General features: G+C 46.5%; 1 protein-coding gene across 1 annotated transcript; it reads left to right on the top strand.

The window, feature by feature from the left end:
* The first annotated feature begins 734 nt into the window (after positions 1 to 734).
* Positions 735 to 6222, top strand: LOC123449546 (F-box/kelch-repeat protein At1g55270-like). The gene is made up of 2 exons (XM_045126801.1): positions 735 to 1072; positions 4266 to 6222. The coding sequence occupies exons 1-2, from the start codon at positions 1070 to 1072 to the stop codon at positions 5514 to 5516; spliced, it is 1254 nt and encodes a 417-aa protein (XP_044982736.1). The 5' UTR covers positions 735 to 1069; the 3' UTR covers positions 5517 to 6222.
* Positions 6223 to 16868: the final 10646 nt, after the last annotated feature.

Raw genomic sequence — 16868 nt, 5'->3', positions numbered from 1 at the left:
GGCTGAAATTGGGTTAAAATTAATCCAGTTAAAAGTTTTGGCTTCGTTACCGCTAATTTTCCCCTAGTTGGAGCGCACATAATTTAATTTTCTTTCGAATATCCATCTTTGAGTTCAGACTCATCTGCATCCAGTCAAGAAAAAACATAAAAAGTACAAACAAAATCAGAAAAAAACATTTTTTGCATGGTAGATAATCTGATGCGTGAGTTGCGCTTAAATTTTTAAATCATTTGGATATATCTCGGCAAAAAACACAAATTGAATCAAAACAGTACACGAATATGATTTTTTATAAACCCCAAATTTATCTTTTTTGTCAACAGATACTCAAATGTCCAAGCAATCTAAAATTTGAAGCGCACCTAATGTACCAAATTATCTACGATGCAATTTTCCCTTAGAAAATTTTGACTTTTTGTAGTATTTGTTTTGATTTGTTTTTCATCTGGGGTTCATGTTCTTTGACCTTTTGTCAATTTTTTTCTGTTTGACTAATCATTGTCTTTTGTATTCCCTCTATAAACTAATATAAGAGCGTTTAGATTACTAAAGTAGTGTTCTAAATGCTCTTACATTAATTTACGGAGGAAGTACATAGCAGTCAGTAAGTCAACACAGCATAAAATCTCATCTGAAAAAAAAGGAAACGCAGCATGAATCTAGCGTAGAAAAACCTTAAACTAAATCTAGAGTGTGTTATTGTTCGTGGGGGAGCTATTCTCTCTCGATCAGTTGGGAGCTGCTGACCATCACCCAAAAAAACATGTGTCAGCGCCAACACTAGCCCTAGTAGAACTCCGAGCGCCTCCCCGTGCGGCCGCGCGCCTTCTCCCGGTCGGCGACCCTCCCTGCATCCCCTCTAGCTCTCACATCCCTCAGCCAACTCTCCAGCAACGGCAACCTCCCTCCTCCGACGACGACGCCCGGTCACCCCGTCCTCCCTCAGCGCCAGATCCACGGTCAACGCGGCTTCCTTGCTCGTTCCCACGGGCCGCGGCAGATCTACGCGGGCGGCGGCCCTCTCTGTCGGTGGCCGCCCCCCGTTACCCGACGGCCTTCCTTAGCCATGGTGAGCTCCCTGTCCTCTCCTTTCTTACCATGGCCGCTGAATTTGGGCAGCAACTCGGTTTGTTACTACGCCAAAGTGGGAGTAAAATCCCCCTTTGAACGCTAGGTTCTGTTTTAGGCTGAAGAAGTTGGTAGATTTGAGATTGTGACTCCGCTTTTGAACGCTTGCTTTCATCATCACAATGCTTATGGGTTATGGCAAGCCATCGTATCTAAAATGTAAGGTGCATTTCCATGTTTCCAGCTCTGCGATCTTGTGTAAGGTGCATTTTGTATGTTTCCAGCTTTTATTATTTCAGTTTGGCATAAACATTTATAGAATAATATTAGATGTTGCATATACTATATATAAGACCGCCCCTGTGTCCAATGGCAGAGGGTGATTTTTGTTGTTGTTGAGGTGGGGGCGGATTCTAAAACAAAAATTTCGATGCAAAATCAAAGTACCACACGCACTAACAGTAAACATTTTATAGAATAAGATTAGATGTTACATATACTATATATAAGACTGCCCCTGTGTCCAATGGCAGAGGGTGATTTTTGTTGTTGTTGAGGTGGGGGCGGATTCTAAAACAAAAAATTCGATGCAAAATCAAAGTAGTCTCCACACGCACTAACAGTAAACATTTTATAGAATAAGATTAGATGTTACATATACTATATATAAGACTGCCCCTGTGTCCAATGGCAGAGGGTGGTTTTTTTGTTGTTGAGGTGGGGCGGATTCTAAAACAAAAATTTCGATGCAAAATCAAAGTAGTCTCCACACGCACTAACAGTAAACATTTTATAGAATAAGATTAGATGTTACATATACTATATATAAGACTGCCCCTGTGTCCAATGGCAGAGGGTGGTTTTTTTGTTGTTGAGGTGGGGCGGATTCTAAAACAAAAAAAATTCGATGTAAAATCAAAGTAGTCTCCACACGCACTAACAGTGCACACTCACACCTAAAATGTTTGGTCAAATATCCGATTCACAACATTAAAATGCCACTAATCACTACACTGCAGACTGCAAGCTATTTTGAAATGCTACTAAAATTCAGAAAATATACCCGTGAGCCTTTCCTTCTGCTAGCCTCTTCCCCTTCTTGTCTATCCTCTTAACATCAACGCTACCTCGCCACCCGCCAGCTAACGGTTTTGTGGCGTTAGTTGCTCGATGGGGTTGGCTGCCTGGCTCGATCGGTTCGTGGTGTACTGGCCTGGTGCGTAGCTGGGGGTTGGGCAGTGGGCTGACCGGTGTGCATTGCTGGGCGCTGGCTAAGGCCCAAGTAGCTGGCTGCATGGCCCAGTTAGACAAATGACTAGCCCTTTGATGTTTTCTGGAGCTCTTTTGCATCGAACGTTAGCTAGCCAGCCACAGGAAACCATGTATGCATACATGTATAAAACTTTATGTACAAAATCGAGGTAAGACAGCCGCCCTACCTTGCCCTATGAAGAGCCCCGCCCGTGCCTGTGTCACCATTCATTATTTGAAAATAACACATATCTTGTAGTGTTTGTGCAACATAGGATGCCTGTGTAGAATTTGGATTTCTTGATGGAGTGGACTATAGTTTGACGCACTCAGCGTGCAACCTGAGGAGTCCCCTCGACATCAGCCCTTAAATCATAAAGTGTGGTGTGGTGCTCGACATGGTGACATAATCGGACAACACAGTACCGTGTCATGCTGGCATTTTATGCTTTGAATGTCTGTGTCGGAGATTTCTCATTTTTAGAGATGGTGAAAATAGTAGACTTACTAATAATGATCACGTGAAGCACATGAATTTTGAACATCAAGAACATAATTTTGGTAATAAAAACTCATGCGATGAAGTATGAACACTTGCAAAGCTAGTAATGGTAAACTGGTGAGATTAGTACATAATTAACATTCATAATAGTCAAACCAGAGGATAATGATGTAAAGACGAGAGTAATCAAGGTCACATAATTAGCATTCATAATAGTCAAACCAGAGGAAATAACATCAACAAATTAATAGCTTAATATTCCAAATAAAAGCAATCGTCGAAAGGAGAAGTCCTCACACCCTTGCGTCACACTTTAGTTTTAAGGGGAGGTAACGACCCTTGCACGTGCTCTGTAGTCGGGGTCCCGCAATAAGCTCGTGGTGGTGGGGCAAGGCACTGTATTCTACTCGGTCTAGGCCGGGTAATGTGTTTCCGAAAGAGAACACTTTAGTAGCCGTCCAGCTAGGGTTTAATCTTTCATACCATGTTTGTTCATTCAGGAAATTGGAGTATGCACTGGAGTGACGAGGGTGTGAGTTGGCATTGGGTTGGGAGAGAGTAGGTCCAATGGGTTTTTATAGCCAAGCAAACCTCTCTATATACGAGGGTGTGAGTATGCACTGTATTGTACTCGGTCTTGGCCAAGTAGTGTGTTTATCAAGGATAATGTTGTAGTAATCGACAGGCTAGGGTTTATTCCTTCAGGCCATGTTTGATGGTTTAGGAGTTTAGAGGCTGTGATGGAGTGATGAGGGTGAGAGTTGGCATTGTGTTGGGAGAGTAGAGGCCCTGCTGCACCTGATTAGCAGGCAAAGAGCCCGGGCCTCTCAATCGACATCCCAACAGTGAGCAAATCCAGTGCAAGGAGGAGGTCCTGCTGCACCTGATCAGAAGCCAAAGAGCCCACACCTCTCAGTCGACATCCAAACACTGAGCAGCAGCCTACAGCATACCCAATCAGCATGTCCTCCTCACACCGACTACAGGAGCCGCTGACACCACACCAACAACACTTGGTTCAGGTTCTAGTAAGAACGGCAGCAACAATGTCCCTGCCAAGCTGCATGTCCTCCTCATACGGAGTTCAGTGAAAAAGAATAATCCTGGGTTCTAACTTCTAAGCCAAGTAACATTCAGTTGATCCTGTATCCATATATAATCACATATTTTATTTCAATACAGACGACTGATCGTTCCTTCTGTTTTGATATTATAAACAACAATTAATGTTGAGTCTGAACATGGTCGCTCTTCCGGTACCAAGTGTTATTTCGACGGATATTTTGCTACTGGGCGGACAAGTTGTATCCGTATCCTTGATAAATGATCATACATAGCTAAAATGATGACTAGGTCCCTTTGATTTTGTTTCATATACTTTTTGTCATTCCACATTCAGATGAATAAAAGCATCTTATATGATTGGTCAATGTGTTTGCAGGTAGAATCTGTGTCCTGCTATTGCAGGGTAGATGGAGGCCTTAAAACTGTTGTCAATGCTAGAAAGTTCGTCCCTGGTGCCAGACTGTGCATGCAACCTGATGTCAAACCGAGCAAGCGCAAGTCAAGGAGCTCACGCAAGGAGAGGTGCCGAACTCAGGCACCACTTCTGCCTGGCCTTCCTGATGACCTGGCTATTTCATGTTTGATGCGGGTTCCTCGAGTCAAGCACCCTAATCTTCGTTTAGTCTGTAAAAGATGGAGCCGACTTTTATCTGGGAATTATTATTACTCACTGCGGAAGAAATTTGGCATGGCAGAAGAATGGGTTTATGTCTTCAAAAGGGACCGTGATCAGAAAATATCTTGGCATGCCTTTGATCCAGTGCACCAGCTCTGGAAGTCACTTCCTCCAGTTCCACCAGAGTATTCCGAAGCCGTGGGATTTGGTTGCGCTGTTCTCAGTGGCTGCTATTTGTACTTATTTGGTGGCAAAGACTCAGTACGAGGGTCCATGAGGCGTGTTGTATTTTACAATACTCGGACAAACAAGTGGCACCGGGCCCCAGATATGCTACGGAAGCGGCATTTCTTTGGTTCTTGTGTCATAAATAACTGCCTCTATGTTGCTGGTGGGGAGTGTGAAGGGATACAGAGAACTCTAAGGTCTGCAGAGGTCTACAATCCGAACAGGAATAGATGGTCTTGCATTACTGAAATGAGCATAGGAATGGTGCCTTTCATTGGAGTTGTATATGATGGCAAGTGGTTCCTAAAAGGATTTGATTCTCACCGCCAGATTGTGAGCGAGGTCTATCTGCCAACATCCAATATGTGGTCAACCACTGGTAATGAACTGGTTGCAGGCTTACGAAATCCAAGCATTTCCTTTAACGGCCGTCTTTATTCAGCGGATTGTCGGGATGCCTGCAAGCTAAGAGTTTATGATGGGGACACGGGATTGTGGACAAGGTTCATGGACAGTAGACGCCATCTGGGAAGCTCACGGTCTTTCGAAGCTGTGGCTTTGGTCTCACTGGATGGAAAGATCTGTGTTATCCGTAATAACATGAGCATCACCCTTGTTGATGTCTGTGACCCTACAGCAATTATTGAGATTGACAGTGCTCGCATTTGGGAGACTTTTGCCCGGAAAGGACAACACAGGTCTTTCATTGCAAACTTGTGGTCAACAATTGCAGGTCGTCATTTAAAGACCCACATTATCCATTGCCAAGTGCTCCAAGTTTGAATGTGTCTGTCTATCAAGTGGAAACATGTTCAAATGTATTTCATTTTTGTGGGAAAGATGCTCAGATTTTGAAAGAAGCCCTCGATTATAAGCTGGAATATGGATACAAGTACAACAGTACCCCATGATTGCAGGGGAGAGGCATCACGTTACCACATCGAACATCTATTGATTCCATTCCTATAAATTCACCGAGGTGTCGACCAAGTTGCATGATGTTTATCAAAGAGGAGGCCAGAGCTGTGGTCATCATCGTGAGACGAACAAAAACCTTGCGTAACACCAAATGGTGCGTCCGGAAGCACTGGTGATTTTTGCGAGCTGATGCTTCATGATTTTGGTCAGCCCAATGCTGCTGGCGATAGGCAGCAGAAATTGCACTCCATCTTCATGTCCATGGATGTATTTTTCTTCCTTTTTGGCATATGTACTGTAGCAGCAGACTATATAGACTTAAAATGTAAGAAATTGAATAAGAGTGTTTGGTTTGTGCCAAAACCAACACTACCCCAAACTTGGCTAGCCAAGGATTAGCAACAAGTTTGGTTTGATGATTTGGGCACAAACCAAAATCACATCCTAATTCTATGTTTATGCTTTGGAATTCCTTCTTTTCGCTGGGAACCTTTGGCATCCGCAAGTGGATGTAACATGTAATATGGCTATATATTCTGGATGGAAAAGATTGTCACAGATATTTCATGTATGAGTTGCAATCTTTTTATAGTGATGAGCTGATGCAATTACTAACATCATGTATCCAAGAAATGTATCTTTCATTTTGGGAAAGATAGAACTGAAAGGCTGGAGTAAAAGACATGGTGGTTATGGAATGACCTGGGCCTGTGGTTCAAGTTGGAAGATTAATATGTTTGCCTTGTCTTGATGTGTTACAATGTACAAGTATATATACTAGGAGAGCCCACTACTAGTCCTAGAAAGGTGGCACGCGGGCCATGACCATGGGATCCTAAAAGAGTGGATCAACCTAGACTAAGTATTACAACATATGTGGTACAACGTGTCTAACACCCCCCCTCAGTCGGAACTCCATGTGGATGGACGTTGAGACTGGATCGGAACTCGCTGAAGACCGGTGATGGCAATCCTTTGGTGAACACATCGGCAAACTGAGAGCTTGATGGTACATGTAGAACACGAGCTTCTCCAAGAGCGACGCGGTCACGAACAAAATGAAGGTCAATCTCAATGTGTTTAGTGCGCTGATGTTGCACAGGGTTGCAAGCCAAATATGAAGCACTCACGTTGTCACAATAGACAATCGTAGCCCGCTGTGGTGGGAGACGAAGCTCATGGAGTAATTGACGTAGCCAACAGGATTTGGCCACACAATTAGCCACAACCCGATACTCAGCTTCGGCGCTGGAACGTGAGGTAGTGGGTTGGCGCTTGGAGGACCAAGAAATAAGATTAGAGCCAAGAAAGACACAGAACCCAGAGGTGGATTTGCGTGTATCGGACAGCCTGCCCAGTCCGCATCTGTATATGCAATGAGGTCTTGAGAGGAAGACTTGTAGAACTGGACGCCGAAATGAGAAGTGCCCTTCAAGTAACGCAAGATACGCTTGACAAGCTGCATGTGGGTGTCGAGGGGAGCGTGCATGAATAGGCAAGCTTGCTGAACGGCATAGGCAATGTCGGGGCGTGTGAGAGTGAGGTATTGAAGTGCACCGGCGAGACTTCTATATTTGGTGGGGTTGGGGAGAAGCTCACCAGCAGCGGATGAGACTTTGGCACTCGTGTCGATGGGGGTGGAAACTAGCTTGCAATTGAGCATATTAGCACGGTCAAGGATTTCTAAAGTGTACTGTTGTTGACAAAGAAAGAGACCCTCGCGAGTGGGAGTGACATTAACACCTAGGAAATGATGCAAGGCTCCTAAGTCGGTCATGGAGAACTCCGACTTGAGGGAGTGAATGATGGAGGTGAGTGTGCGAGGTGTGTTGGCGGTTAGGATGATGTCATCAACATATACAAGAAGGTAAGCAATGGATGTACCATGGTGCAGGATGAACAGTGAGGAATCACTCTTGGATGCATGGAACCCGAGAGACAGAAGGAATGCCTGAAAGCGGAGAAACCACGTGCGCGGAGCCTGTTTGAGTCCATAGAGAGACTTACGTAGGAGGCACACATGGTCGGGGCGCTTGGCATCCACAAAACCAGCAGGTTGGGCACAATACACCGTTTCCTTGAGATCACCATGGAGGAATGCATTTTTGACGTCGAGTTGATGAATGGGCCATGAGTGAGACGTCGCAATGCTCAAGACGACCCGAATGGTGGCAGGTTTCACCACGGGACTGAAGGTGTCACCGTAGTCGACGCCCTCCTGTTGGGTGAAGCCCCGGACAACCCACCGAGCCTTGTACCGAGCCAACGTGCCATCAGTGTTGAACTTGTGGCGATAGATCCACTTCCCCGTGACGACATTTACACCTGCAGGTTTAGGCACCAAAGACCAAGTGAAGTTGTTCATTAAAGCAGAGTACTCATCAAGCATTGTCTGTTGCCAATTTGGGTCTTTGAGAGCGGACTTATAGGAGGAAGGAATCGGCGAGATGGAAGCAGGAGAAGTGGACGAGAGAAAAAGCCGTTTGGGCATGCAGTAGCCTCGTTTGGCGCGGGTGGTCATGGTGTGGGAATTATGCGGAGGAGGAACGGGCAACGCATGGGCGGGGAGACGGGGCGCAGGTGGCGTAGAAGGCGCAGGGGCCGAAGACGGTTGTGTCGGGCCGGGGGAAGCGGTCGGAGAGGCGGAGGCAGGCGCGTGATCCGAGGGGGATGCGGTGTCAGCGGGATGGTGGGGCGACACGACGGGTGCGTGATCCGAGGAAGATGCGGGATCAGGGGAAGCTGAGTTTGACGCGGATGGGGCGGGCGAATCGGCCGCAGGAGAGGCGCGTGGGCTGGTGGATGGGGGCGCGGTCCGCGAGGCGGGTATGTCGGCCCGGGGAGGAGTGGCGTCGGGGTGGAGCGACGCGGTAGTGGTGGACCCCGTAGTGGGCGGGAAAACGCATGGCGACGCAGGAGGTAGGTGGGGGGGACCGGGCGCAGCCTCGGGATCGGGGGAGATCGGTAGAGGAAGCAGTTGTGCATGGGGATTGTCTGTGGACATAGAGCCCGTGTGGCCGGAGGTGGGAGGTGTGTACGGAAAGATAGTTTCGTCAAAAACAACATGTCAGGACACAATGACGGGGCGAGTGGCGAGGTCGAAGCACCGGTAACCTTTGTGTTCCAAGGGGTAACCCGAAAACACGCAGCGAGTAGAGCGAGGGGAGAGTTTGTTGGGCATGGTGGCGTATAGATTGGGGAAGCATAAGCAACCAAAAACGCGAAGATGATCATATTGGGGATGTATACCGTGAAGAAGGTAGTATGGAGTATGTGGCATGATGGAGCGGGAGGGGCGACGGTTTAGTAGGTAAGTGGCCATGTGTAGAGCTTCAACCCAAAATGGGGGGGGTGAGGTTGGCTTGGAGAAGAAGCGTGCGGACGATGTCGTTTGTTGTGCGGATGAGGCGTTCAACTTTCCCGTTTTGCGGCGAGGTGTGGGGGCAGGAAAAACGATAGGCGATGCCATTGGAGGAGAAGAAGCTACGTAAGGAGGAGTTGATGAATTCGCCACCATTGTCGCATTGCATGGATTTGATAATGACGTTGTATTGTGTGTGAACAAAAGTAAAAAAGCGTTGGAGAATAGTGGATGTATCGGATTTGTTACGCATGGGAAACGTCCAGGAATAGTGAGTAAAATCATCTAAAATGACCAAATAATACTGAAAACCAGAGAAGCTTACAACGGGACTAGTCCAGAGATCACAGTGAATTAAATCAAATGGAGCAAAGGTCCTGCTAAAGGAGGAGGGGAAGGGAAGGCGGGGCTGGCGACCAAGCTGACGAGCACTACAGGGAGTGTGGGCAGCCTTATTACAGGAACTAAGAAAGTCGCGAGTAATGGACGAGAGGGTGCTAGCGCCGGGGTGTCCAAGACGGCGATGCCACAAATCCGACGGAGAGCTGGCGAGGAGCGCGGTGTGTGACGGAGCAGGCAACGAGCCGGTGAAGGGGTAGAGATCACCGTAGCTAACGGAGATCATGAGGACCCTCCGAGTGCGAAGATCCTTCACAAGAAAACCACACGGGTAAAATTCAATAGAGCAAGCATTATCTTTGGTGAACTTGCGGACAGAGATTAAACTAGTGATGACAGTAGGAGAAACAAGAACATCAGTGAGGCGGAAGTCGTGAGGAGAAAGATGGGTGGTGCCGGTGGCGGTGACGGGGATGTGAGACCCATTGCCAACAAGAATACTAGAGGGTAAATGCTTTAAGGAAGAACTAGACTTGGTGAGATTACCTTGGTTGCCCGTCACATGCGAGGAGGCGCCACTGTCGAGAAACCATTCAGTTGATGGTTGCGTGGGGAAGCCGCTGTTGATGTAGGCCACGTTGAGCATGGCCGCGTGATCCCAAGAGGCCGGTGATGGTGGGTAGAACGGAGCAGTAGACGGCGGGGGAGGGTGGTACAGGGGGAACACCTGGGCGTGGGAGTTGGGGCGGGGGCCGAGGACGCCGGCGGCATTCGGGGGAACCCAGCCCGGACGAGGGGACGGCAGCGCCATGCCATACGGGGCAAAATAGCCGGTGAAGGGGGGAGAACTGGGGCTGTTGGTGGTTGCCGCGGCCTGTTGTCGTGTCGGCCACGCCCGCGTCCGTGCCCGCGGCCGCGCCCACGGTCACCACCATCGGCGCGATCGCCACGGCCGCGACCATGCGAGTGGTGAGGAGGATGTGGTGGCCCGGTCGGGCGGTCGGAGCCAGAGCGGTCGCCACGGTCAGGAGGAGGACGAGAACCGCCGCCAGAGGAGGCGGCACCCGCGGCGGACCCACCACCAGGAAGGGCGAACGCGGAGGCGCTCTCGTCGGCCGCCCGTTGTTCCATGGACTCCTCAGCCAGAACAACCCGCGAGAGGACGGTGTCGAAGGGCAGAGAGGACGCCTGATCGCCGAGAACGACGCGAATCGTGTCGAGGCGTTTGTCAAGCCCATGGAGAAACTGGGTAGTGAGATCAACCTCGGTGATGGCGTGGTCGATGTCGGCGAGGCCATCGGTGAGAAGCTTCATGCGTCGGGCATATTCCGTGACGGAGAGATCGCCTTGTTTGAGGTTGCGGTACTGGCGATTGAGCAGCATGAAACGGGCGGCGCTGTTGGCAAGGAAGAAGTCGGTGATCTTCTTCTAGAGGGTGTAGGTGGTGGTGGCGCCGACGACATGATCCACGAGCGGATCGGCGAGGGTGGCGTAGATCCAGAGAGCCACATGGGTGTCGAGCTCGAGTAGGTGGGGATTAGCGTTGGGTGGAGAGGGTTCTCGAGGAGAAACGAAACCCCATACCGAAGGAGCACCATGAGAAAGAAGGATTTCCATTTGTGGTAGTTGTGGGCGGCGGGATCAAGAAGGAACTTGATGTGATTTGTGATGTGGTCACTGAAGATGGGGTGGCGGGAGGTGGCCGTTGGCGAGACGATGGGGGTGACCGGGGTGGAGGAGAAGGAGAGAGGGGCAAACTGTGATCCAGAAGAGGCGGCGGTGGTGCCGAAGGGGGCGGGGGAGGTCGTCGTGGAGGAAGCCGGCGTAGCGCCCGCACCGAAGAGGCTGGTGGAGAGGGAGGACGGTGAGGCAGCGGCGGTGTGGGTGTCGGGTGAGGGAGAGGAGCCGGCCATGGGGTGACTGGAGCAGCTGATACCAAGTTGGAAGATTAATATGTTTGCCTGGCCTTGATGTGTTACAATGTACAAGTATATATACTAGGAGAGTCCATTACTAGTCCTAGAAAGGTGGCACGCAGGCCATGACCATGGGATCCTAAAAGAGTGGATCAACCTAGACTAAGTATTACAACATATGTGGTACAACGTGTCTAACAGTTCAGCCTCTAAAAAATGCAAAAATGAAAAAGACGACTAAAAAGTGGATGTAACATGTAATATGGCTATATATTCTGGATGGAAAAGATTGTCACAGATATTTCATGTATGAGTTGCAATCTTTTTATAGTGATCAGCTGATGCAATTACTATCATCATGTATCCAAGAAATGTATTTTCATTTTGGGAAATATAGAACTGAAAGGCTGGAATAAAAGACATGGTGGTTATGGAATGACCTGGGCCTGTGGTTCAGCCTCTAAAAAATGCAAAAATGAAAAAGACGACTAAAAAGTGGATGTAACATGTAATATGGCTATATATTCTGGATGGAAAAGATTGTCACAGATATTTCGTGTATGAGTTGCAATCTTTTTATAGTGATCAGCTGATGCAATTACTATCATTATGTATCCAAGAAATGTATTTTCATTTTGGGAAAGATAGAACTGAAAGGCTGGAATAAAAGACATGGTGGTTATGGAATGACCTGGGCCTGTGGTTCAAGTTGGAAGATTAATATGTTTGCCTTGCCTTGATGTGTTATAATGTACAAGTATATATACTAGGAGAACCCACTACTAGTCCTAGAAAGGTGGCACGCAGGCCATGACCATGGGATCCTAAAAGAGTGGATCAACCTAGACTAAGTATTACAACATATGTGGTACAACGTGTCTAACAGTTCAGCCTCTAAAAAATGCAAAAATGAAAAAGACGACTAAAAAGTGGATGTAACATGTAATATGGCTATAAATTCTGGATGGAAAAGATTGTCACAGATATTTCATGTATGAGTTGCAATCTTTTTATAGTGATCAGCTGATGCAATTACTATCATCATGTATCCAAGAAATGTATTTTCATTTTGGGAAAGATAGAACTGAAAGGCTGGAATAAAAGACATGGTGGTTATGGAATGACCTGGGCCTGTGGTTCAGCCTCTAAAAAAATGCAAAAATGAAAAAGACGACTAAAAAATGGATGTAACATGTAATATGGCTATATATTCTGGATGGAAAAGATTGTCATAGATATTTCATGTATGAGTTGCAATCTTTTTATAGTGATCAGCTGATGCAATTACTATCATTATGTATCCAAGAAATGTATTTTCATTTTGGGAAAGATAGAACTGAAAGGCTGGAATAAAAGACATGGAGCCTAACGCGGTGTCTGCCACTTCAAGGACAAAGAGGCCGAAGCTTTCGCAACAGCCCCGTAGCCCACTACCAACTTGGACCGGGCATGCCAGCAATGTTACAACACAGGCCCAGGCCCAAGAGTCCACACCAAACATCCACACCACCTTAACGCCCCCACATGGGTGACAAGCTCTCGTGACTGAGCTCGGCGAGAGTGCTGCTTCAGCCGCGTGTTTAAGCCGGTGTTTCTGTTTCTAGACAAGTGAGGTGGGACTAAAGATGGTAGAGCGGGGTGACCGAACAGAGAGCGGAAATGGGAAGGGATATAGTGCAGCCAGCCCACAGGAGTCCGTCGGCCTGTTTCCTGCAGGCCTCTGCAACCTGCCAGTCCACCACGGACACAAATTGGCCCTAAAAAAAACTTTTACTTTATTACAGTATAACTTCACTACAAAATGGACTGATATTACATGACACTAAGCCAGTTTACGGATATGCTTATCGGCTGCTTGACAATCATCACACAGGACGAAAGAGATGATGAAAGACAGTGGCGATGACGAACTGCTGATAGTATCTTTATGTCGATGGTACGCGCATATCCAACCCAACCTTCCATTTGTACGCAAGTCAAGACCATGGGCTGCTAAGCCCCTACACCGGTGGTCAAGAGCATTACCATACCAGGGGGCTGCTAATGTGATCAAGAGAAATATTATATGATACTCAAAAAAGAAAAAGAAAAAAAGAGTAGTATATTACTGTATATAGGAAGAAACCTGACACTGCCAAATCCAGTTAGTCCTTGGGATGGAGACATGTCTATGTTCTTTAAAGATTGAGGTGTTTGGATGCTTGCTTAGTCCATGTGGCTGACAACTTGACACAGTTTTAAAACTAACCCGTACTGCCTACCCACACAAATTCCCGCCAAAGAACCCTCTGTAAAGTCCCAAACATAAACTTTGGACGGCGTATATTAGGGAATCTTACATCAGATGAGAGCTACTAACTAGTGCTGAAGAATTATTGATCTCTGCTAGTCTGATGACTGATAGGCCAGTTTGGTTACCTTTTTAGCGAGACGGCGCTGACGAAGCTCGGTTAAAGGTAGTGTTACCACCTAATACTAATATACTATGTTCAAGACTGGCAGCTGGCAGGCAGAGGCGGCTATGGTAGCTCCTGGTGTCCTGGATGACCAACTTTTGCCATGCATGCATGACTTGATCAGAGATCTGCCAAGATCTATATATGACTTCAGGGCATGAAGTCTCTTCTTGAATTCACATTATTTTGCTGACCAGCTACAGCGAGAGGATGCTTTTGTTTTGTTTTTAATGCAACAATGGAAGGTGAAACGAGCAACGTTTACATCTATCAATGGATGTTTTGGTTGGTTGCTTTGTAATTCAAAGCGAAGGAAAACCCTTTTTCGTAAGATGTTTGTACAACTCGGTTGGCATGCGAGGTTTCCTTCTCTTCTGTTATTTGAAGTATTCACTAAGAGCAACTCTAGTCGATCTCGTAAATTTTAAAGAAGTGAACAACCGAGTATACTTTAAAGGAACACATTTGCTCCTCAAAACTTAACGGAGTAAAATAATAATCAAAAAGCACATGACCACAAATCCGGTGCCAAATTAGGCTCAAACTACTACATAAAACTTACTTAGACGACATTCTGTGCAAATTCTAAATATTTTACATTAGACTAGAATTTTATACCTAGGCCGACTCTTTCGCCAGCATCTTCCGCTCCCTTCTCTCAAACCTCCAATCATTGGGTCGGGGCCGTCGTTGTCACCATCGCTGTCGTCACCTTCTTTTGCTGGAGAAGTCGATGACGTCAGTACTCCCTACTGTGTACTCCATGTACAGCCGGCGCTCCGTCTCGACGCTCCCCGGGTAGTGCTGTCGAAGCTCCACCATGCATGCCTCGCTGGTTTGCTCCGCCGTGAGAGCTTGCGGGCTTTCGAGTCCTCTCGCGTGTGGTGGCCACCCAAGGGTCCACCGGCTCCAACGGTCCGCCGTAAAGGTGCGCCGACTTGATGTGGTGTGCATCAATTGATGCATAGGCGGGGTTTTCCTTCTTTTCTAAAAAAATGTGTTGTCTGCTCCGCCAAGTGAAACGAGCCCAACCTGTGGGTCTTGTTGAAGTCAAGTCATAAATCTCGGCGACCCAAGTCCCCAATTTGTTTTGTTGCACGCTGATGCATTTTGGATCCGACGGTGACAGCGGCGGGAGGTCGGAGAAAGCGGATGCGCCCCTAGCGCGGGAGGAGATATAATGATGGGGCTATAATTTTAGCACGGAGGTTGGCACAATTTACATATTCTGTATATGGACAACATAACTATAACACACATGTATATTTTTTGTGAAAATACACAGACAAATAATATAGTTTGATATATAGTATATACTATTTTGCATTTTTTTAATAAGGGGTGCCACGACACCTATGACACCTCAACTAGATCCGCCCATGACATGACTGAAAAATGTTGTGGTACCTAGAAACACAGATATATGTTTCCCATCCTTCGCACGACACACAGCTGCTTGCACATATAGCACATTGGACAGGTCCTCCTTGTCCTTAATTACATAACGTCGTAATGCGTGTTTTGCACCTGGTCCTGTTGCATTCCTATATGTCTTTGCTTGGTTAAGTGTCAGCTTGCACTTGACTACCATCCCAAAACCCGGCCGGAGGCCATTGTCCAAGTTCTTCCAAAATCAAGCACCATTGTAGTGGCTACAAACTTTACCGTGCCAGCCATCCAAGCATGCTTATATGCGTCTTTGTTCTATTCATACAAATGCATTTTCCCATACAATTGAATCCATGCATGTTGATACATCAAAGACATGCTATGCCGACGGCATTTGTGTGTGTCGCTTGTTTATCTTATGATATTTAATGGAAATTGTATTGTTCATTTTGTTCCATGATTAGATCGGATTTCATGTATAAACCCAATAGCAAATTTCCATATATAAATTATATTCTAAACTTTAGCTATTTTATAGAAACACGTGAACAATGAGTTTGCTAAGCTTGATATCAATTCATTGATGACATAAGCACGCGATGATGTCACTACATGCAATACATGATATTGTTTTTGAATTAGGTTCAATAGTTGTACATATATAGAAGTATGCCATATCAGATATAGTGGCGGGCCTAGAATTTTAGCACCGAGGTTGCCTCACTTTACATAATCGGTGTATAGTCTTTTTTTTTGCGGTGTATAGACAACATAACTATAATACACATGTTCAATTTTTGTGAAAAATATACCGTACATTTTTTTTTAGAAAAGGTATTGTACAAATAGTATAGTTTGATATAAATATTATCACAATCTCAAGATAGGATTAAGTACTTTTTTTGCATTTCATCGGGGGTGCCATGACACCCATGGCACCTCCACTAGATCTGTCCATCACACGATTGCGAAACATTATTGTGGTACCTAAATATACATATATATGTTTTGCTTCCTTGGTAGGACACACCGCTTGCACACATATCACCTTAGATAGGCCCACATATTGTGTTTGTGCTTACACCACGTCGTTAAATTCCGCACGTGGACATGTTGCATAGATATATGTCTTGCTTGGTTAAGTGCCATCTTGCACTTGACTACGAGCCCAAAACCGGGAGGCCATCATCGAAGTTTTTCCAAAGTTAACCACCATTGTGGTAGCTATAGACTTCACTGTGGACACTATTCAAATATACTTATATGAATCTTTTGTTCTACTCGTTCCAATGCCTTTTCACATACAATTGATACACAGGGACGGATTCAAGGGGGCGGGGGGAGGGGGGGGGCAATGATCATCTTGTCCCTCGATAGCGATCTGTTAATCGCTAATTTTTGGCTTCCCGGATTGTCCCGTACTGCCTTTGCCCCCCTATCCTTCCTCACGTTTTTTTCCTATCCTGAAAGCTTCAGCCCATTGCATGGTAAAACAAAAAATTCTGCATACAAGAAAATTGCCTAGTAGGAGGACTGTCAATTGCAGCAGGCAGCCACGACCTGATTACACACTCACATATCGCTAATCTCTCACCCCCTAAAAAAATGTATCGCTAATTTCTCCAAGCCGCCGCTGCGATCGAAACTGACGCCGGCTAGCTGCATCGATCCTATCTCTCCATCGGGTAGCCATCGAGAGAAGCGGAGAAGGGAAGGGATCGTCGTGATACGCATGTGTCGATCCACGGATATGTTG

This window comes from Hordeum vulgare, chromosome 4H (genome assembly GCF_904849725.1).
Source record: "Hordeum vulgare subsp. vulgare chromosome 4H, MorexV3_pseudomolecules_assembly, whole genome shotgun sequence".
Classification (NCBI taxonomy): domain Eukaryota; kingdom Viridiplantae; phylum Streptophyta; class Magnoliopsida; order Poales; family Poaceae; genus Hordeum; species Hordeum vulgare.
The sequence above is the reverse complement of the archived record's forward strand: the minus strand, read 5'-3'. Positions and strand labels throughout refer to the sequence as shown.